The sequence below is a fragment of the Poecilia reticulata genome, chromosome 16 (genome assembly GCF_904066995.2).
Source record: "Poecilia reticulata chromosome 16, P_reticulata-male-v2, whole genome shotgun sequence".
Classification (NCBI taxonomy): domain Eukaryota; kingdom Metazoa; phylum Chordata; class Actinopteri; order Cyprinodontiformes; family Poeciliidae; genus Poecilia; species Poecilia reticulata.
Window position 1 is genome coordinate 31,218,648 of NC_088845.1, and position 23,575 is coordinate 31,242,222.

The 23,575-nt window shown below is 43.0% G+C and overlaps 1 protein-coding gene and 2 long non-coding RNA genes across 6 annotated transcripts in view; 1 reads left to right on the forward strand and 2 right to left on the reverse strand.

The window, feature by feature from the left end:
- slc6a20 (solute carrier family 6 member 20) overlaps nt 1-23,575 on the forward strand; it is an 88,055-nt gene that overhangs the window by 37,769 nt on the left and 26,711 nt on the right. For 2 of the 3 annotated variants that reach the window (XM_008432827.3, XM_008432828.3), the window contains one exon: nt 6,996-8,742. The exons of the other annotated variant lie outside the window; for it this stretch is intronic. In XM_008432827.3, coding sequence (XP_008431049.1) covers nt 6,996-7,166 — 171 coding nt within the window. In that variant the 3' untranslated portion in view covers nt 7,167-8,742. Of the gene's footprint in view, nt 1-6,995; nt 8,743-23,575 lie in introns of those variants that run through there. 3 annotated transcript variants of the gene reach the window in all.
- Nucleotides 10,148-15,581, reverse strand: LOC145555320 (uncharacterized). Its single transcript, XR_014091468.1, has 2 exons — nt 10,308-15,581; nt 10,148-10,236 (listed from the first exon to the last, which is right to left on the reverse strand). It is a non-coding gene; the product is annotated as an uncharacterized LOC145555320 (long non-coding RNA).
- Nucleotides 18,980-20,714, reverse strand: LOC145547660 (uncharacterized). Of its 2 annotated transcripts, XR_014083956.1 has the most exons (5): nt 20,335-20,714; nt 19,891-20,034; nt 19,580-19,717; nt 19,367-19,471; nt 18,980-19,276 (listed from the first exon to the last, which is right to left on the reverse strand). It is a non-coding gene; the product is annotated as an uncharacterized LOC145547660 (long non-coding RNA). The 2 variants fall into 2 exon arrangements; XR_014083957.1 differs by lacking the exon at nt 20,335-20,714 and having other exon boundaries at nt 19,891-20,325.

The following is a 23,575-nucleotide window of genomic DNA, read 5'->3' on the forward strand; positions in this document are numbered from 1 at the left end:
ATGGTCAAGATTATTCTATTGTACTGGCTAAATACCTTGAGCAGAATGAAAAGTAAAGTCAAAATAGGCAAGTTTGTGTTAGTGTGACACAAACTTGTGTCACACTTGTAAACATTTTTATTTTACACCTTTTCTTTGATTTTCAGAGATTTGAACATCAGTCTATTTCTGCTCATATTTCTGCATCAGAAACTCTTCTCCCTCACTGCAAAAAAAGACTGTCATGAATAACTTGTATTATTTTTCTCCTGATTGCTGATTGGCCGGTTTTTTATACATTATTTTTAGATGCTCACAATGCTTCAGTTAGTCTAATTCTTTTACTTCTGCTCTATTTGGCCATGCTCAGTTTGTTCCACTGCCTCAATCCTGGTTAGTGTTTTTGTGTTTCCATTGCATTTATGGCCTGTTTTACATCCAAAACTGACTGACTGTAGACTTCTCATATGCTGCACATACTCTACCACTAAACCACCTTTCTGAATATTTTTTGACTGTACTCTGTTTAATTGTCCCTGAATGCATGCTGCCATTTTCTACTGTCACTACCTGCTGATTCCGGAGTGGATGCTGCAAGTCAAAGACTCGATGCAATGTGCTTGGTTTTCTTAGAAATAAACATTTTTAACTACTTTGAATAATTAACTGAGTTTACTATACTGTTTGATAGCTAGGATTAGTGATGGGTAGATGAGGCATCATGTATCATTTCGACACATAGCAAAACTGTGTCGATTCTGTGTCACTCAATACTGACACCTGCTGGACATTAAAAATTCCTACGGGCAACATAGTGATTTGATGACCAAGTCTGTACAATAAGATTTAATTCTTTGTATTTTATTGAATATTATATATTGTATTATGTCATATCTTCAGTTAAATTTAAAACATATTTAATATACAGTCAATAAATAATGTGAACAAGTACCATAAAGTGAAAATTTAAGTGAATGTGTTTGGAATGAGGATGCATGGACTGTTTCTTTTTCCACAAATTATTTTTTAAAAAAGTTTTTACATTTTGAAATTTAGTCTTACGCTTTTTTGACAAAACTTCTGCTGTAGAAATAATGAAGTAAACTCTACATTTACAGCAAACCCTTGTTTTTCTTAGTGGTTGCGTTCCGAAAATAACCCGTGAGGCGAAATCCATGAAGTAGTTACCTTTAGTTTTTACAATTATTACACAGCAGAATTAAATACTCTACATTGAAACCAGAGAACAAAACCTGTTTTCAGGTCAGCGGATGTGCGTGTGCATCAATCGGGCCTTAATGTGATCCGGAGTCATGTCATTAAAGCTTCTCCTCCAACCCGCCCCGCCAGATTCACAGCTATATCTACGGCAGAGCGATGGATCTCATCAAGCCTCCGGTCGGGTTTTGCTGCCTCTGGCCACAGTTTTTTTCCAGCTGGCATTCAAAGTTTCAGTTTCCATCTCCTGAATGGCCAATCTGTATTAAATACCGTAACGTTATTGACACTCAGGTAGAGAAGAAGCGCGGAGACCGTTTTTACCAATCATATGATCAATCAGGACGCAAAACATTGAAAAAAAAAAAAACTGCACAAAAAAATCTGCGAAGCAGCAGCGATACCGTGAAAGGTGAACCGCGTTATAGCGAGGATTCACTGTATATGAAATAATTTATAAAATGCAACTGAGTAATTTGCAGAATGGCTGTATATCTGAGTGTGACCAGCAGGTGGAGATCTTTTTAAAAGTAACAAGATGCACCCGATGCCCTGCGACAGACTGGCGACCTGTCCAGGGTGTACCCCGCCTCTCGCCCAAAACGTTGGCTGGAGATGGGCACCAGCACCCCTCCCGACCCCACTGAGGGAAAAAGGGTGCAAGAAAATGGATGGATGGATGGATGGAAGATGCACCCGAACACAGATTTATCAGTGCACCATATTTTATTAGACAATTTCCTTAAAACAATCCTTTAAAAACGATGCTTCAGGCCTACTACTCGGTCCCTGGAACAAAAGGAACACATAAGGAAATAGAACGGACAAATACAATTATTCCAAAATAACAAACATGCAATGCAAAAGAAATTAGTAAATCAAACAAAACTATAAAAGAAAACAATGGAACAAATCGTTGTCATCCGCTTCCAAATGCCCTTCGATGGGGCCACAGGAGTAACGCCCCGCCCACACAGCCCGCCCGATCCGCAACGGGTTAAGTTGAGAGCGGCCCAACCAAACAATGGCAAGACAAGACAGCAGAGCGTCCAAAGCGCTGCAGCTCCAAACAATCAGTTGCCTGAAACAGAGAACCCATTAGCAGTGGATCCAGATAAAAGAAATCAAAAGCTTAATAGCAGGTAGCTTATCCAGGGGTGGAAACACAGCCTAACCCGAGAGGAAGCGGGTCAGCAGGTGAGGACCAGATGGAAGCCGCACGCCACTGCAACCCCCAGCTGCAGCCGCACGACAGGTGTAGCACCCAAAAACCAACCATGATCTCAGCCACGGATAGCAAAACTGCCACTTACGATTGCAGACGAGTCGACCAAACCCACAAGCCGACATGTAGCCGCAGACCGTAGCAACAGTGGGGGCAACAAAGACGCAGCACCCTGCAGCGGCCCGCCCAACTATAAAGCCATTCGCCCAGCCCACCAATCAACGGTGCCCGGTGCACGAAGTGGGGGAGGTTGGAACACCATCCCACCACATGAGTTTATCTGAGTTTATCTAGGTGTATCTGGCACTTCGTTCTCATGCCTGGACTTATAACGCCTCAACATTGAAAAGGTGGATTTATTTAAATAAGACAGTTTAGTGAAACGTATGCAACACTTAACCTGCAGAACATAATATGAAAGTAAACTAAGTCAATTTCAGCTGAATTTGGATTCAGATAGATCAAGCAGAAACTTACAAGAACCGGATGAAACAACAAAAATGAAAACTGTCATGATCCGTGTTTCTATGTGTTTATTTTTGAGTTTCTGTGTGATCCTATTCCCTGTTAGTCCTGTCTCTGCGTCTTTCCCCGTGTGTATTTAGTCTCCCCTGTTGTCTGTGTTCTTCGTCGGGTCCTTGTCAATTGATGTCACCTGTCTCCGTGTTGCCAGTTTTCCTCGTGCTGCCAATTTTCCTCGTGCTGTTTCCCCGCTGTTCCTTGTTGTTAAGTTTATTCATTAAATACTTATTATTCTCGCTACATCCTGGGTCCTGCCTGCATTCTCACTCACCGTAAACCACCGCCTCATGACAGAAGGACCCGACCACTAAAGGGTGAGAAACGCAAACAGGATGAACCCGACGGAGGTGGAATGGGCTTACCTCGAGGACTCCATTAGGGGCTATATGGAGGCCCTGGCTAAGCCGTACTCCGCCCTGCGTCGGCTTGGTTTCGCCACTAGACTGGTACTCCAGTTGGAGTACTGGGCTCCGCGGCTGCCGGTTCTGGGGTTGGAGGAGCTTCTCTTGGAGGCAGAGTGGGAACGCCAGACAGCTATGGCCATCATGGCTGGCGACCCTCTGCCTCCTAAACCGGATACTCCACGCTTCCGCCCCGCCAATCCAACCACCTCTGCATGTCCGTCTCCTGCCGTTGCCGCTGTCGCGGCCCCCGAGCCTCCCCCGGAGTTTCCCGCTGCCGGCGCGCAGCCGCCGGAGTTTCCCGCTGCCGGCGCGCAGCCGCCGGAGTTTCCCGCTGCCGCCACGATCTGCCCGTCTCCAGTCGCCACAGTCCCCATGGTGATGGGGTTTCAGGAGGCTAGACTGACTCCTGGTCGTCAGGCGGCACGGCTGGTGGCATGGCCTGCTCCGTCAGAGCCTTCAGTCGGCTGTCCTGCCGGTCAGCCGTCCGAGCCTGCCGCTGGCTGGCGTCACCATCGCTTTGGGCCGCCGGAGGTCCCGGCCCCGGGGCATCGACGTCGCCGCCGCCCTCGACCACCGGAGTTTCCCGCGTCCGCTGCCAGTGAGCAGCCGCCGGAGTCCGCTGCCGGTGTGCAGCTCCCCGAGCTTCCTGCGCCCGCTGCCGGTGTGCAGCTCCCCGAGCTTCCTGCGCCCGCTGCCGGTGTGCAGCTCCCCGAGCTTCCTGCGCCCGCTGCCGGTGTGCAGCTCCCCGAGCTTCCTGCGCCCGCTGCCGGTGTGCAGCTCCCCGAGCTTCCTGCGCCCGCTGCCGGTGTGCAGCTCCCCGAGCTTCCTGCGCCCGCTGCCGGTGTGCAGCTCCCCGAGCTTCCTGCGCCCGCTGCCGGTGTGCAGCTCCCCGAGCTTCCTGCGCCCGCTGCCGGTGTGCAGCTCCCTGAGCTTCCTAGTGTCCCTCCAGAGTCCCCTAGTGTCCCTCCAGAGTCCCCTAGTGTCCCTCCAGAGTCCCCTAGTGTCCCTCCAGAGTCCCCTAGTGTCCCTCCAGAGTCCCCTAGTGTCCCTCCAGAGTCCCCTAGTGTCCCTCCAGAGTCTCCCAGCGCCCGCAGCAGCCGGCGCTCGTTCCGGTCTCCCAGCGCCCGCAGCAGCCGGCGCTCGTTCCGGTCTCCCAGCGCCCGCAGCAGCCGGCGCTCGTTCCGGTCTCCCAGCGCCCGCAGCAGCCGGCGCTCCGCCAGAGCTCCCCGAGTCCGCTGCCGGTGCGCAGCTCCCCGGTGCTCCTCCCGAGACTCCAGCCGGCCGTCCTGCCGGTTCGCCGCCCCCCGCGGCTCAAGCTCCGCCTCCTGCGTCGCCGCCCACCGCGGCTCAAGCTCCGCCTCCTGCGTCGCCGCCCACCGCGGCTCAAGCTCCGCCTCCTGCGTCGCCGCCCACCGCGGCTCAAGCTCCGCCTCCTGCGTCGCCCCCCACCGCGGCTCAAGCTCCGCCTCCTGCGTCGCCCCCCACCGCGGCTCAAGCTCCGCCTCCTGCGTCGCCGCCCGCTGGACCTCCCACGAGAGGTCTACCTCCTGTGCCGTGGACGCCCCCGGAAGGGTTTTTTTTTGTTTGGATCTAGTTTTGTTTTCTGGACTCTGGCCCTCCTGCCGTCGCCCCTCCGCCCACCCTGTTGGGTTGTTTTTTGTTTTTTGGACTTTTCTTGTTGGGCGCCTGGTAGTCGCCCCTTGAGGAGGGGGTACTGTCATGATCCGTGTTTCTATGTGTTTATTTTTGAGTTTCTGTGTGATCCTATTCCCTGTTAGTCCTGTCTCTGCGTCTTTCCCCGTTGATTGTCTCCCAGGTGTGTCTCGTTCCCGTGATTGCCCCGTGTGTATTTAGTCTCCCCTGTTGTCTGTGTTCTTCGTCGGGTCCTTGTCAATTGATGTCACCTGTCTCCGTGTTGCCAGTTTTCCTCGTGCTGCCAGTTTTCCTCGTGCTGTTTCCCCGCTGTTCCTTGTTGTTAAGTTCATTCATTAAATACTTATTATTCTCGCTACATCCTGGGTCCTGCCTGCGTTCTCACTCACCGTAAACCACCGCCTCATGACAAAAACAAATGTTTTCCAATATAAGATCAAAATGGTCCCACACTGCGGAAACATTTCCTTTGAAGCTGCTCCATAGTTGACGCTGTTCCGTAAAAGATCAATAATTCTTTTGGCAAATGCTTTTGACAGATTGACAGATTCGCTTCCTTATAAACACAGTTTGGCGCGTTAATGTCATTTTGAAACAGTTCCTGTATCGGTCACGTGACTTGCTGAAACCAATACGCGCACCGACACGGGTTTGGTCTGTGGGCTTGATACATGCGCCGACACATCGGTGTTGCTGGACCCATCTCTAGCTAGAATTATCTCATGCCACACTGAATGTAAAAAAGGAGAGAAAATATAAAGATAAAAGTGGTAAACAGCAAAAATACTGCTGAGAAGGAGGAGTTCAGTTCTTATGTGGTCCAGATGCGAATAAAATACTGAAATCGCCTTTTATTGAAGTTTCACAAATCACAAACTTGGTTTTAAATATTCAACTATTAGGAATTTTAAAGAAGTGGTCATTAGAGCAGAATAATCTAGTCCAGGTTTCAAGAATCTAGTTTTTTAACTAGAGTAGATGAAAGACAATGAAAATGGTGAAAAAATAGGGGGACTCGTCCTTTAGCCATTTCCCGAATTGGAAGCTGCAATCGGAAACCAACTTCAGCTTGGTGTCTCTTAGCATAACCTCATCTGGGACGTCTCTAGGCTGTAGGAAACATTGTAAATCTTGTTTCTCGTTTAGACTCCACCACCACTTGCAGGAACTGTAAACAGCCTTTTCATCCAAAAAAGGAACGCACAATTTTTCAAAAAGTTTCTCGGGAACTCAAGAAAATAAGTCGGGATTGGGTTTTTTTCCCTCCATGTCCCCTAATGGACTCTGTGATATCTTGCAGCTCTACACCAGAAATTTTGGAGACAATCCAAACCTTTCTTTTTTAGCCTGCTTTGATAAAACTTTACCTATTAACACAAAGAAGTCTCTGTTCTTTACGACTCAAACCAGTCAAATACTGGACCAGAGTCCTACCCAGCTCTCCAGCTGCTTCAGTCATGGCCAACAATGTTAATGCTGCTGAGGTCCAACAATGACACTTCCACACTTTGTATTTATGAGGATGTCATTGCACATTTGACGAGGCCAGTCTCAGTTCTGTAGGGAACCTGGAACTGGACTGAAAGACATGGAAGTGGTTGATCATTGATGAGAAGCTGTTAATCTGCTGGAACAGCTTTTTCAATAGCATTGCTGAGCTTGTGAGGTGAAATGTAGGGTTTTGGGTTTTGTAGAAATTTTAAAGACGTCATTGAAATGACTGGACTTGTTGCATGGAAGGAAGATCTAGACTCGTTTTTTTTAAAGAACCGCAGCCACGTTGCTGGAACTAAAGCTGTAATATAAGGATGACATCCTGAGCTCTCACTTCACATTTCCCTTTAAAGCTGTAAAATGTTCAATTCTGATATAAACCTTTGCATCCTGCTTCATCTCTTTAGATTTGAAATATTTAAAATTTTGTTTAAATGTTAGTCTTCTGTGTCTGAGTTGGGAATAAAGTTAGGTATTAACTGCTTGTGTTGTGTCTGTAGGGGAAAAGCGAGCAGACGGAGTATCCTCTCTTTGGTCAGGCTTTCATCGGACTGCTCTTGGTATCTTCAGTGAGCTGTATTCCCCTCACAGCTTTGTATATCTTCTGTCAGAGGAGGAAACATGCACAGCGACAAAAGCAACAGCGTACTGTAAATACAGTAGCTGCTTAGTGATGGAAGGCGATGGGGACAAACTTTGACTGTAACCTTCCTGCCACTTTCCTCAGCAGGGCTTTGCTCACCAGCTGGAAAGCAAGACTATGGCTTCCATCATGGATCACAAAATGGAACAGTGGCAAAAGAATAACCAGGCATTTGTGTTTGTTGATGTTTGTTTGTTCAAAATAAAAATGAAACTAATATTTTTATGTGAGCCAGAGCTTTTTAAGGTTTTCATAATGGAAAGAACTTGATGTTTTCTGAATAATGTGGTGTTTATAGAGAAATCCAGCTGTACATATAAAATGTGTATTCATTTTTTCATTAATATATTTTTCACTGACTCAACTGTTGCTTTGAGCCAATCAACAACCTGTACACTACACTGAAGTAGATTCATTTGTTTCCATCCACAGTAAGAATCCGCTGATTAGCTTCAACTAGTTTACACATCATTAAATGTGACGCCGTAGGTTTTACCATGTTCGTGAATAAAGTGTAGTTTATGTAATTGCCAGATGTTTTTAACAAATATAGTTGTATTCAGTATTTTAACAATATTCATTCCCTGTTTGTGTGATAATGACATATGTAGCTGTTGCCCACACAGTGAGCTATTTTATTTATTTCATAAACTTTTTGAGTTGGTTTTTGTTAGTTTTGCACCAACTCCTCTGCACCACGGTTTGTAGTTCAAATCAGAGCCGAGGCCTTTCTCTACAGAGTTTGTGTTAAATATGTGGGTCTTCTGGAAACCTGGAGACTAAATGGCCTGTCTGTAAATCTTCCCTGTGTCTTTGGGTGTGAAATGGTTATCATTTATCTGTGTTGTCACGGTGATCAGGTGGTGACCTGCCCAACATGTACCCAACCTTTTGCTTGACAGCTGAGCTATGTGCCAACTCCCAATGACCCCAACAGGATTTAGTTGGTACAAAAAATGATTCATATTTAACACACATCAGAAATCAACATTCATTTACAGCAGAATGTTAATTTCTGCTGTAAAATAAATTGATTCTCAGTCCAATCTTACCATTGACACAGAATATCCAACATATGGTAACGATTGTTATCAAACAAAAAGCATGTTCTCACATTTTGTTCCAATATTTTCTTGGCAATTCGGTATTTTAAATGAATTGAGTTAGTTTTATTATAGCATCACACCACTGTGGCTGAAAAATCTTTTAATCTCAATGAGAAAAATACATGTTGGACAGAGAATAATCTGCTGATTAAGTAGTCTAATGATCTGAAAATAACTTGTATAAAAGTTTTGAAAAACAGATTATACATTTCTTTCCAAAATTGCATGTTATAATAAATTACACTTTAAGATTAGTTTTGTATGTGCTATTTTTATTAGGACAAATCATCATGTCATGTTTAAAGATGGATCAGTTGTTTTGATACAAATAATTAGAAAGGCATGCATTTTTGTTTATCATGTTTACTAAATAAGAATCAGTACATACTCACCATAGACAGCTATTTTTTTTGTAAAATGTTATAAAATCTTTACCATATTATTTAGCTATTTCAAGGAAGTTGTATTTTTTCTTTTTTCAAATAAATGTGAAGTTTATGTGTGTTTCATGTGTGTTAATTACCTAATTAGATCTTGTTTTGTCAAGACGACAAATATTGTGGTGACCATCAGATCACAACATCCTTTCTGGATTTCTATTTTTCCCAGACAGTCGAGATGCTGGAAGGCTGTTGCTGTGGTAACACAGCTCCCATCTCACAGCTGCCGTTTGGTAGTGCTCTACAGGGAACTGCAAAGAAGGATACTTCTCAAAATGAACACAAAGGACAAATCTGGACATCTTCTTCACCAAACTGTAATTTATCAACAGTTATTCTTCAGATGTAATCTGACTCAACACAGGCGTCCTGCATAGAGCTATAGCCTTCTAGAATAACTAACAGAGTCACAACAGTATTTTTCCTTTAGAATCAAGAAGTTATGTTTGAATTTTATTATACTTGAATATGTTTTCATTACAGACATTCAATAATTCAGAACACGTGTTCAGATGACTTATTTTTTAGATTAAAAGCACCTTTTGAAAATACCTTTTAAGCAGGTATGAAACATACTTTTCACTAAGCCCACATTTCTGTATTAAGTATGTTTTTAATGCACTGATGTAATCGAATTTTAAATGTCACATTTTCACTACCTACAAATGAAATATACTGAACAGAAATACAGGCTTTTAAACATCCATCTGTGTGTATTTGATCTGCGCAATGTGTTTCCCTTAGTTATAAAACATAAGGCTTTTCAGTAATACTCCAATTTATTGAATGAGCCAGTAGCTGTAAGCTTTGATTAGAAACTATTAGCAAGACTGGAATCATGGGCTTCTGAAACATGTTTATGGTTTGTGCAATGCACAGCAGCAGATAATCTTTCAAAGCCTCATACAATGATATTACCAAATAAAAGACCCAGTAGAGGCAGAAGGTGGAAAACATAAAGCAATAGAAACACAGTCAAGATAAAAGAGGAAACAGTCTTGTACATCAAATACTAGTAATACCAGTAATAAATAGCATAATGGTTAACATATCTAATCAAAGCTGATAACGAAGCTCTGAAATAGGCTTTCACTGTAAACCTTCCTCAAACAACAGCAGGGTTCCCCAAACTTTTATCTGTGAGGGCCACATAATTTTTCCCTTCTCTGCTGGGGGCCGGAGTCAGTTTGTAACAGAAAAAGTGTGACGATTGCAGGAGTGCTTAAATATAAAAATGTATTGTTTTCCAGAAAGCACAATTAAATAGCATTCTCTGGGTTCTTCACAGAGAAAAATCCGGAAAATAACACTATTTATGAAATAAATACTATTTTCCAGACTATAAACCGCACCGGACTATAAGCTGCAACCCCAAATTATTATTATTTTTTTTTTTAAACCAGTAAATGTCATAATGTGAAGTACCAGGACTCGAAGGCAAGCAACAACTACAGACACCAAACTCAGTTTAACAGATTTATTGTATAATGGGGGGGAAGGATGGAGAGGTGTAGACCAGCGGCAGCAGGGGGGAACCAGACCAGAGGAGGAACTGAGGAATGGGTGAGTGGTTAGACAGAGGAAAAATGACAGGAGTGAAGGTGTGACCTGGTGAAGGCTTACGGTTGGAGGGTTCAGATGAGCGGAGGAGGGAACAGCAGTTGGGGCAGTGAGGGGGTTTCCAGGTGAGGAGTTCCAGCAGGTAACTCAGGGTGGACAGGCAGCAGCAGGGTGGTGGTTGTGGAGGAATCCAGGGGCTAGGCCGAGCAAAACAGCGAGGATCAGGTGGTCCAGGTGGATCAGACTCTCAGAGAGAGGTCAGAGCTGGTTCTAGGAGGAAGGAAGAGATGGAAGAGGCGTCAGGAACAAGTAAAACACTTGAGACACAGCACTAAGAGCTAGAGTGTACCACTGTAGAAGGGGAACCATCTGGCATCTTCTTCCGGGAAGCCACTCCTATTTAAGGCCCTTGCTGATTGGAGATGATGAGCACCAGCTGGATCCCATCGGCCTGCCACCCTGAGAAAGTAGAGAAAACACTCCCCTGCAGAACCCAACAGTAAACCACATTTTTGTAACATTTTTTTTTTTTACAAAAAATAAGCCTCAGATATCTCTGCCGCTCCAGGTTTTCCACAACGATGCAGCAGCAGCAGAGGGGGGCGGACACCCAAAATTTGAGTCTTAACAGGTCAATTGAATATCACATTTATTAGGGTTGAAAAAGAAAAAGGTGCCAAGTTTAGATTTGACTGAACTGATTACGGTAGTTTCCGAACGGTAACTGTAACAGTAAAAGTGCTGATCCTTCGTGTTGCTACTAGCATGTGCTAAAAGAAAATGGACGCTTTCTTCTGCTTCTTCTGCTTCTTCTTTAGATTTCAACAGCAGCTTGCATCCATTATTGTTGCACTACTGCCATCTACTGGATCCTCATATGTATACCTCAAATTCTCATAATGATCCCAGTATTATTTAAAAAACAAAAAAATCTTCTTTTTCCCCTCAATGCTATTTAACTGATCAACAACATTCTCAAATTTCAATTTCCTATTAAAACCTAATTTTGTTTTAATGGGCGTTTTCTTTTATTTCCAATTTTGACTACCAATGATTCATTTCCTCTGTGACAGACTGGCGACCTGTCCCGGGTGACCCTGCCTCTCGCCCGGTACACTAGCTGGAGAGGCACCAGCAACCCCCCCCCCGACCCCACTGAGGGACAAGGGTGTAAGAAAATGGATGGATGGATGGATGGATGGATGATTCATTTCCTGCTAAAGAGTTCCCTGGTGGTTGAAGAAAAATCCACATATAAGCCGCACCGGGCTATAAGCTGCATGGTTCAAAGCTTAGGAGAAAAGTAGCGGCTTATAATACGGTATACGAAAAAAAATCTAAATGCTCTCTGGTGTTGTTCAGGGGGCCGAACCATCTCCGATAGTCATATGAGATGTAGTATGGGTGAACAATGTTCATCCATGGCATTGTGAAGTATGTGGGCTGTGGTGGAGTCCCTAGGTTGTAGCAGACTGGAGATCCAAGTCTCTCACATGTAAAAACTTTGGGCTTCTTGTGAAGCCGTTGAGGTCGTTGAGCTTCTTCAGGAGCCTGAACTCCCTCTCTGATGATCCCAGGTGAAGCATGTTGTTCAGTAGCATCCTCCATCGTTTGTTCCTCGTTACAAGAGCCAGACTCTTCATACTCCATCACAGTTGCTTCTCCTTGTTTGTGATCCATTTCAGGAACTGTGCTCTGTTCGAACCCCAGATATCTCCCAGCTCTTGGGTTGTGCTTGCAAGCATAAGGTTAACTTTCTCAGGCTGGGCTGGCTGGTAAAATAGCACAGGAAAGTATTCATCAGCATCATTATCCTCTTCTTCCTCCAGCTGCTCCACTCCTTTTTTTAACACTTTCCTCTTCTTCTTTCCAGCCTGTACTGTGATCTCAAGGGGCAAAGAGTCACATGGGAGGAGCAGATTGCGATGAAGGACCCTTGACCTTCTTTGACCTTTTTCAGGTTTGAGTTCATAAACTGGGACATTTTCATTTACTTGGCGTACAACAACATGGACAATGTCCTCCCAATGATTCCTCAGTTTTCCTGGGACCCCATGAGGTGTCAAGTTGCGTACTAAAACACGATCACCTGGTTGTAGTACTGAACTTTTGCTGCTGTACAATTTCTTACTCCTCAGGCCGGCTTTCTGGGCATTTTCTCTGGCGATTCCATATGCCTCTTCCATGCCTTGCTTCCACTTTTCCATGTAGCTATGATGGTTATGGCCCGCTTGTTCTGGAGTCAAATTAAACAGCATGTCGACTGGCAATCGGCTAGAACGCCCATACAACAACTGAAAGGGGGAGAAACCTGTCATCTCACTCTGAGTACAGCTGTATGCATAGATCATTTTGTTTAATGAATCCTTCCGATTGTGTTTCTGTTAGTCTGTGAGTGTCCTGAGCATCTGGAGTAATGTCCGGTTGAATCGTTCAACTTGTCCATTCCCTTGCTGGTGGTAGGGTGTGGTTCTGGACCCAGCAATTCAACAGTATTTTTCCAGTTGTGAGAACAATTGATTCTCAAACTCGCCAACATTCGCAGGATGTTTATGCTTTAGGGCTCTTACGGCATCAGTGTCAGCTGGATCCATTCTGTTGCCCTTAGCAGACACGATCCTGCCCAGGTACCGCACCTTAGCTTTAAACAGGTCACACTTTTTAGGTTTTAGCTTTATCCCTTGCTTGCCTCAGACACTGCAACACAGCTCGTACATGGCTGACGTGATCTTAAAATGTCCTGCTAAACACAAGAACATAATCAAGATATGGTACACACATTTCATCCCTCAAATCTGCTAAACATTCCTCCATGCAGCGCTGAAAATCTGCGGGTGCATTCACCAGGCCGAATGGAATTCGTATCCACTCACATAGACCCCAGGGGGTCACAAAGGCAGTTAAGTGCCTGCTGTCTCTGTCCATGAATCCCTGATGATATGCTTTTCCTTGGTCTAGTAATGAAAAGTAGGTGTTTCCACCCAGGTTATCCATTATATCTGAACCCTGGGAATCGGGTGGAGGTCAGGATGTGTTTTTTTATTGAGCTCTCTGTAATCTATACATAAACGCAGGGTGCCATCTTTTTTTCTTACGCAGACAATTGGTGAGGAGTAAGAAGATGTGGATCTTTCAACCCACCCTTGTGCTATGAGATCCTGCAGGAAGTCTTTCATTTCCCTGTACAGGGGTTTTGGCACAGACCGGTATGTTTTTGACACAGGTTCATCATCCTTCAATGAGATGTTCATTTGCAACTTGTGAAGCAGACAATATCCTCATCAGTTTTGGAGAAAGACTTGGATTCTTCTCTTAACATCTGACTTACTATTTGTCTCTGGTCCTCATTCAGGTGGGTTAAATCAACAGGTGGGTCCCACTGTCCATCTGCAGGTGCACCTTCACTGATGCTCTGGACCTGGATGTGATTGACTGATTTACTTGTTGGGTTGTGCTGAATAAGTCAGCTGGATACACAGACTTTACAGACTGCACAGCTCCGACGACTGTCCGGCCTGTAAGTGTGATATCATGGTTTGTGGGGTTTTGAACACTTAAAACAACCTTTGGGGCTGTTTCTGCCTGAACCGATACAAGGGTATCACAGAATTCCAATCCTTCAGGCCACTGTGGGTTCACAAAAGGCTACAAAAGCAGAGTTTTAGCCTCCCTAAACCTTGAGACCTGGATACGACACTCGATCTGGATGGTGGGGTGTTTCGGCATATTGACTCTTTCATTTACTGTCCTCACATTGAGTTCACATGTTTGACTGACAGCAGAAATAAAGGCTTTTACCTTATTATTTTTTAGATGAGGGAATGCAATTCTTACTGCATTTACAAGTTTGTCCATATCGCCATATATTGATTGGCCTTCCTGGTTGTTCTGTATTAGATGTCCAATTACATTGAACCCAATGATGGGGCAATGTTGCTGGTTGCCTTTCAACACAAGCACAGGTATTAGCAGCTCATCATCCATGGTAGTCAGCTTGAAAGGGACTTCCAGCCAGCTAGAGTATGGCATGTCAGTGCCATTAGCTGTTTCAATATGTAGTGGGTCTAGTGGGTCCTGTAGCTCGGTAACATCCCTTAGCTGTAGGTCAGGTAGGTAATTTTCTTTCCAGGCCTCATCTATAGCACATATTGGTGAACCTGTGTCCCAGAGTGCTTGAGTATTCAGTCCGTTCAGAAAGTACTTCTACAGTCATGGCCAAAAGTTTTGAGAATGATTCAAATGTTAATATTTACAAAGTCTACTGCTTCTGTTTTTATAATGGCAATTTGCATAAACTCCAGAATGTTATAAAGAGTGATCAGCTAAACAGCAATTAATTGCAAAGTCAATATTTGCCTAGAAAATGAACTTTATCCCCCAAAACACATTTCAACTTCATTGCAGCCTTAAAAGGACCAGCTGACATGGTTTCAGTAATTGATCCATTAACACAGCTGTGGGTGTTGATGAGGACAGGGCTGGAGATCAATCTGTCATGATTAAGTAAGAATGACACCACTGGACACTGTAAAGAGGCTGGTGCTTGGCATCATTGTTTCTCTTCTGTGAACCATGGTTATCTCTAAAGAAACATCATTATTGCACTGCACAAAAATGGCCTAACAGGGAAGAGCAGCTAGAAAGATTGCACCTCAGTCAACAATCTATCGCATCATCAAGAACTTCAAGGAGAGAGTTGTTGCCAAAAAGGCTCCAGGGCGCCCAAGAAAGACCAGCAAGCGCCAGGACCGTCTCTTAAAAGTGTTTCAGTTGCGGGATGGATCAGGCTACCAGCAGTGCAGAGCTTGGTCAGGAATAGCAGCAGGCAGGTGTGAGTGCATCTGCACACACTGTGAGGCGGAGACTCTTGGAGCAAGACCTGGTCTCAAGGAGGGCAGCAAAGAAGCCACTTCTCTCCAGGAAAAACATCAGGGACAGACTGATATTCTGCAAAAGGTACAGGGAGTGGACAGCTGAGGACTGGGGTAAAGTCATTTTCTCTGATGAATCCCCTTTCCGATTGTTTGGGACATCTGGAAAACAGCTTGTTGGGAGAAGATGAGGTGAGCGCTACCACCAGTCTTGTCTCATGCCAACTGTAAAGCATCCTGAAACCATTCATGTGTGGGGTTGCTTCTCAGCCAAGGGAGTCGGCTCTCTCACAGTCTGGCCTGAAAACACAGCCATGAATAAAGAATGGTAGCAGAATGTCCTCCGAGAGCAACTTCTCCCATTCATCCAAGAGCAGTTTGGTGATGAACAAAGCCTTTTCCAGCATGATGGAGCACCTGGCCATAAAGCAAAGGTGATAACCAACTGGCTCAGGGAACAAAACATAGAGATTTTGGGTCCATGGCCTGGAAACTCACCAGATCTTAATCCCATTGAAAACTTGTGGTCAATCATCAAGAGACGGGTGGACAAACAAAAACCTAGGAATTCTGACAAAATGCAAGCATTGATTGTGGAAGAATGGACTGGTATCAGTCAGGATTTGGTCCAGAAGGTGACTGACAGCATGCCAGGGAGAATTGCAGAGGTCCTGAAGAAGAAGGGTCAACACTGCAAATATTGACTTGCTGCATTAACTCATTCTAACTGTCAATAAAAGCTTTTGTTACTCATAATATGATTGCAAAATTATTTCTGTATGTGATGAAAACATCTGACATACACACATGAAAACCAGAGGGCAGCAGATCATGTGAAAATATAATATTTGTTGTCTCAAAACTTTTGGCCATGACTGTACATAATACATATTTTTCTTACTAGCTCTCTTACTGTTTGGTCTTTAACAGCTCTGATAGTTTTGGGTTCAGATTGTTCACGTAGCTGCCTAACTTGTTTAACAGCTAAACATGAGTGTCACTTGCAGTCAATTTTGTGAACAGGCCAATGCATTTTCTGACATGTTTTTGAGCATTAAAGTGTAGTTTTACAACTCGAGCAGCGTTTTAATTCCCTCTTCACTTTCTCTTTTTCAGTTTACACAAAAATGGGACTTATAGTTAGCTTTGACTGCCCCATGCCCCATGGAGGCAACCCGACTTAGTTTAAAGGTCCCCTATATGTTGAATGAGCTGCTCTGTCTGCTCTACATCCTGCCCTGAAGTGCTCAGTACTTCCACATCTGAAGCAATGCTGACAATGTTCTTGGGCACAAGCAAAGCATCTGGGTTGTGGGCATGGTCTTTGGTAATATTGTTGTGGAGCAAACCTTTGTTGAAACTGTGCAGTCCCCCTCATCCGTCCGGGACCATACAGAGGCCTGTACTCCTGCGGGAATTCTGGGTGCTGTCTGTTGATGGTAACCTGGCATCATTGGTGACATGGACCTGAAAGACTGTAGGAGAGAACACTGCGGTATACACTTGTTCTGAACTTTGTGGGGGTTGCTGTGACTGTGCATTAGTGTTTTTTTGTATTGTTTCCCTGATTTGGGACACTTCAGCTCTGAGGTCCTTTAACAACACCATGTCAGAGCGCATTTCTTTGATCTCAGATAACACATCAGGGGACATTTGAGATCGGCTTTGCTGAGCTGAAGTTTTTGTTTCTCTAGGCGGCTCACCAGAATGGACAGTACTTACACTGGTTGCCCTTTGTGGGGCAGCATGCCTCTTTTTGTCCTGCCTCTCCTTTTCATTTGTACAAGCAATATTCACTTTCTCCAGCAGCAGTTCATCGGTTGAGTCAGGCTTTGTGAGGTAAGGCTGAAGATCTTTCTTGATGTTGTCATTCTGTAAACCTGTCAAGACGATATGCATAAACAGATTTTGGACAAGAACAGGGTGATATTTTAAAGCTGACTCTGCTTCCTGAGAGGCAAACAGAATTTTCTGCCTCGGGTCCATCGCCCTGATTAAGAAATTCTGAGGAGACTCTTTGCTCCCCTGAACCTCAGAAGTTAGCTGCTTGTATAAATCTGTGGCGCCCCTCTCCTGGTAATGGGACCTTAAGATTCTACGCTGAGCAGGTATGGTAAGGGTCTCTTTTCCCTCCAAATAGCTCCGTAATTGTAGGCCAGGTGTTATAGCATGGATCACAGCATTAATAATATCTGTCTCTGAATAGCCTTTGGTAAGCCAACTTTCAATCTGTCTTGCCAGGCTAAAGAATGTCAGTCGGTCCTTCTGGGATGGCTCGCCTATCTGTCCAAGAATCTTGAAATCTTTGTGCTACATTGGATTTTCTGATAATGTTGGGAGTCACATTTGTCTGTGAAACCTGTGGGCAAGAGTGTTTTTCTGTCCATTGCACCCTGGGCCTCTTTCTTTCTGTTGTAGTGAGAATCTGAGTGCCTCTATTTCTTTTTGAAGCCTTTCCTGGTCATCAGATTGAGTTTCTAGTCTAGGTGACTCTTCAACAGACTTTATTTATTGTGTCCCAGAGGCTGAGATATTCTGACATGCCTTCATCTTCAAGGCTAGCCAGTTCCTCCCACTCAAGATATTTGATGACATATTAAATTAGATGACTGCATGTTTTACTAGTCAAAGGTTCTCTTCCAGGTGCTGAGAGCTGCAGTGTAATGCATACTTCAATCAGCTGTTCAACTGTCTAGTTATACAATGCTCCTTTTATCTCCAGCTGAAGATTTTCCATTTCCGACTCCATTTTTATATTCTGAAATTTCAGAAACAATAGAATGGGGCCCATCCGCCTTCAGTCGATTGGTGTTGATCTCTAGTGGTCAGTGCACACTTCAGGATACAAACTGTGAACTGCTGGCTTAAGACCTCCACATTGTTTTCTGCAAATTTGGGTTGTTTTGGGATGATCAGCAGGAGGATTCCACAGGAATCTTGGGAATGGTCCTCTCGCCAAACTATCCCAACGGTGCCCCCAAATGTTAGCCCTTAAAAGGGACAATTACAAGAAAAGAAATGAGCAGACGAAACCAGAGTGCCTTTACTTGCTCTTGTATTGTTTGAAAAGAGCAGAACACATAAAAATCACAATTGTTCTCATTTAAACAAATCAAACTGCTAGATGCCGAACAGAACATATTGCTAACGGCTTACTGCCATTAGGAACAGAGCTAAGTAGCTAGCCAAACGCTCTTCACACATCACATTAAAGCAAGATAACTAATACGCAACGCAAAACAAACTAAATACATACAAACACACACACGGCTAGCATTCATCCATACCATTCTCCAAAGATTAATCTAATTTCTTACCTTAAAAGGACCAATAGTCCATTTTCACATGACGTCAGACATCTGTTTTGACTCGATGCAGTGTATCTTTAGTTCCGGTGTGTGGAGTTAACGCTGCCCAGGTGAAAAAAAGTATACTTTAGTATACCACATATTTTTTACATACTTTAGTATACTTTTATTGATGTACTTAAACTGTACTATTTTGGAACAACTAATTTTGTGCTTAGTATACTTTAGTAGTATTTAAATAGTATTAAATTACAACTAATAGTATATTTTAGTAAACTATACGTACTTTTTTGGAACAACTTCAAGTGTACTTAAAGTATACTTTTTAAATATATTTCAGAGCTTTATTATTATATTTTGATATAATTATATTTCGAGTGTAATAATTCTGTCTCAGAATTATATTAAAAATATCTATTTAATATACTTAATATATTTTAAATATACTATTAATATATTAGTAATGTATTTAAATTACACTTAATTTTTATTTTTGTTTTCCTGCTATTGATAATAAAGTACAATTTTAATTGTGAAAGTCTTTATTCCTTCTTTCCTATTTTGTACATTACATGCATAACCACACTACAGTACTTACATTGTTTTAGGCTAAAATTACATGGAAAGATTAATTACACAAGATGTTCAAGGTAATTCAAATATTTTGTTTTATTACCGACATTTTAAAATTGTCCAATTTTACTCACAACTTTATGAACTTTACATAAATTATCAGTTTACAAGTCAAAAGTGAACACAATGAACATGAAAATTTAAGTGTGACAAAAAACATGAAAGTGAGGATCAACGACAGAACATTCCCGTTCACTGCACCACTGGACCTTACAGAAACCTACAAAAAAGAACAATAGAGCAATTAAACAGAGAAAGTATTTGTATTTAAAGAGAACAGAAAAATGGCAAATAAAAAAATAATCCTTACAATTTTAAGACGTTGTGGACTCGCTATGTATGTGACATCATCAGAACTGATGATGATTGGGACCAGATGCCTGGAGTGAAAAACATTTCTGGGTTTCTTCTTTGCCTGTTTATGTTCGACGTAGAAAAAAATAGTCAGCAATGTCATAGAATCAGTTGATGTTGGCATCAACTATGAAGCTGTTTAAAGTTTGGACTTAAGGAGACAAACTACCTTAAAATCTTTCCATCCATGATCTGAACACACTGATCCTTGCAGGGTTGTGAGGGGGGCTGGTCGTGCCCATCTCCAGCAGCCATCAGATGAGAGGCAGGGTTCACCCTGGACAGGTCACCAGTCCATCACAGGGCCCTGAAAGTCAACAAATTAAAAAAAGAAAGATAAATATTAGATTAACAAGAAGAGAAAAATTCTTTCCAGTTACCTGTAAATCAAATCATGTTTATTAAGCACTTGGTGTTGGTAACACAGCAGTTTTTGTTGTTGAAAATGTAGCTAGGTCCTCATTGAAAAAACAAACTTACATCATGAAGACAATGTGGAGGTTCATCCTCAGAGCTGGTTGCTGATCTGGTGGAGTCAGAGCTTCTTCTGAGACAGAAAGTCTTTAGGTTTCCTAACACCTGATTTCTCTGGCTTCCTCTTTCATCTTCATTTGCTTAGTTAGACTGCAAACATATGTTGAAGATAAAAACATTGATGAACGAGTTAGAACAACAACCTCACAATATCAACGTCTCTTTGTCTTATGGAGCTTAATTAAAACCAGGTTAAGTTTATTAATTAAAGTATAAGTCACAACAAACAGCCTCCATGCATTTATAACATGAAGCTGAATGATTGTTATAGTAATAATCATACAAGTCACAATAAAATTGATAAAATAATTATTTAAGAAACCAACGGAAGTTATATATCTTTACTGTACTGTTTATAATTAAATGAAGATAAACAATAAGCAAACTTACCACCAGCTAGCAACACTTAGCAGCCTTCGTCCCTCTGGGCTCCTTTTGTGACACACATTTCATTTCCATTGGTTGTTGTCCCGTTGTGTTGTCGTTTAACTTGGAGTAGGACATCACCAGCTTGAATTTACCAAAATTAGTAACTATTGTCAAGGCCCTCTCTACTATTAAGGCAATATTATGCGAGTAAAAATTGTGAATTTTAACAGCGTCTGTTATCTTCCCTGCATTCAAGTTTTTTCTTCTCTTTGTGGCGTTTTTTAAATAAATGAAAATGTGCAATACCGCCACCATCTGGTCTGGAGTGTGAACTGGAGCTAATGCCGTTGATTATAAGGTTTTACATCACACATCTGAAAATTGATGATTATCTTTTTTTTATTGTATGCAATTTTAATAAATAGTAAAAGATTATTAAGGAACTTAAAAATTCATACATATTCATTCATATTTTGTTCACTTAAAGTATACTTTTATTTAATATATTAAAAGTGTATTTTGGTACAATTATGTTTAAGTGTGTTTAAAGTACTAATTTCGAAATTGGTACAAATGTATTTTTAGTATACTTCAGATATACTTATAGGTAGGTATTTATAGGTTGCATGTTTTTGTTTTAAAACTCAGTTTTTATTATTTTTTTATTATTATTATGTAGTGTTTTAATGTACAGCCTTTGTATAAGCTGTGTTTGTTTTAAAGTGCTTTATCAATAAAGCTGGTTTGGTTTGGTAGTACACTTAATTAGTATACTTAAAGTGTACTTTCACAAATTTAAGTATGTTTGAAGTATACTAAAGTATACTTTTTTTCACCTGGGTGTTTCTGGACTCTAAAGCTGCTGCCACAAATACAATTTAAAGATATATTACTATTTGCAAACAATTTTTCTTCATCAACATAATCTAAACTGGACAAATTCCTCGCTGATTGATACCAGTTTGACTACAAAGGTTCGTGTTTTGTTTTTTCTAGCTGTTAGTTGATATGCTAGGATAGCAAAAGTAATTTGTTAGCTGGCTAACATTACGTAGCCTTTCTGTTTTGGAAATAGAACATATTTAGGCTCTAATCTTAATCACATTTTTATAGTATAGACTGGTGTTGCCACCCGTCATGTAAAATGCTTGATCGTATTAAACCCTCCTCACTTACGCTAGTTTCACCTCCCGCTCAGTAGTAGTCTCAAGTCCAAAACTTAACAGTTATGCCAAACACCCGCTACTCCACCACATCCTGAGAAGTTAAACTCTTGCTACGATCAAGACATGAGGAGGAAGATGCTGTTTTAGATAGATAAATAGATGTTCACTAGCATGGACCACGCTACAGAATACAGATTTAAATGTTTATTCAGGATAAGAGGAAGGGAGGGGAGGAGGGGTGAGGGGATGGGTGAGGGAGAAGGGAAGGAGGGATGAAGGGATGGAGGGGTGAATTGGATGAAGTCGGGCAGTGATGATGATGATAATGATGGTGATGGAGGGCCTGCAAGTGAAGACTCGAGTGGGGCTTTGTCTTCAGGGATAAACACATCTTGAGTATATCCCGGCTCGCTTAGGATCCCCAAAAGAGTCAGAAATTAAATGAAGCTGAGGAGAGAGTGAGCTTGGAATAAATCTTTAAGGTTGTTACGAATGTACAAATGGTAGGCTTGCGAGGACCAGCGACCCAGGATTTGGATCGTGTGGTCTGGGACGCCCTGACTAGATGCGGACGAGGCTGCGCCGATGCGGAATGAATGGGCGGAGTAATGATCGGGTGAAATGCCTGGTAACGATAAGATGTGGCGGAAATGGCGGGAGAGCCAGAAGCGAGAAGGTTGTTTTCCTGGTTCAGAAATGAAGAGAGGATCATGAGGAGAAGCGTTAGCGGCGAATCGGGACTGGACATAATTGAAAATGGGCTCGTGCGGGTTGAGGGAGGAATCGAGGCGGAAAATGGGACAAGACACGGCGAGCTGATTGGTCTTACTTTTCCGCAGAGTAAAAATCATGGTGTCGTGGCTGAGAATGGTAATATCTGAAAGGCAAGGATGAATGAGAGGATTATGGATGGAGGAAGTTGGAGCGAATTCAGAACAGTGGAGGAAGCCGAAAAAGCTAGTAGGAACGTGGACTCCAGGGTCCTGTCTACGAAATTAGAGGAGTAACCGGAACGCAGAGTGGAAATGAATTTGCTTAGGAGGTCGGTCGTGAGGAGGAGACGCGGAATGACGCCGTTTGGTTCTTGCTTCTTGCAGCCTTTGATGAGCATGTTCACGTGGCAGTGAGAGATGGAGGGGCAGTTGACTCCTGCAGAAAGCTTAAAGAAGAAATTGATGCCTGCTAGATAGGACTGGATAGTGGAGGTACGGATCTTAAGGACTAATCGGGAGTACGTAATGAAGAGGCAGAGTGTGGAAATGTCTAGGGAAGGAAAAGGGAGATTATAAGTGGCGTGGAAAGATTTAAATCAGTTCCAGCCGGTCGAATATACGGAAAGCGAGCGAGGAGATAGGCTGCTGAGGATTAAATCTTGAGAAGCTCGGTGGAGATCAGGTAATGGAGGGCTCAGTTGAATATGGTTGAAGAAAACGGAGGAACCGGCGTGGAACGTGCTTCTGCATCTGGGGCCAAGAGTCTGAATTTCTGGAAGGAAAAACGAGAGAGCGTCAGCTATGCGGTTTTTTGATCCGGGATTATGAGCGGCTTGAATGAGAAACTGATGTTGGGCAGAAACTAAGGCAAGTCTGCGAATGAACTGCATGATTTCGGGGGAGCGAGAGCGGCCTTTATTGATGATTTCTACTACTGCCGTGCTGTCTGAATGAATGAGGATGGATTTTTTTTAGACCATTCGTGACCCCAAAGGATCGCAGCGATGACGATGAGGTAAAGTTCGAAGAGAGCGGAAGAAGGAGAGCCCGAGGCGTTCTGAAGAGACTTAAACTCGAGCGGCCATGTGTCGGCGAACCATTTTCCTCTGTACTAACCACCGAAACCGATTGAGGGAGCTGCGTCGGTAAAGAGTTGTATGTCTTCAGGGTAGGTAAGGAAATCGTTGTAGAAGAAAGAAATTCCGTTCCAGGATAAAAGAAAGTAGTGCCACAGACGTATTTCTAATTTGCAGGAGTGATCGATGGTGAGAGAACCGTGACGGGAGGGAATGCTGGCCGCTTTAGACAGGAGGTGAGAGATGAAGGATTTTCCCTGCGGAATGATGCAAATAGCGTAGTTTAGATGGCCGAGGAGAGAGAGCA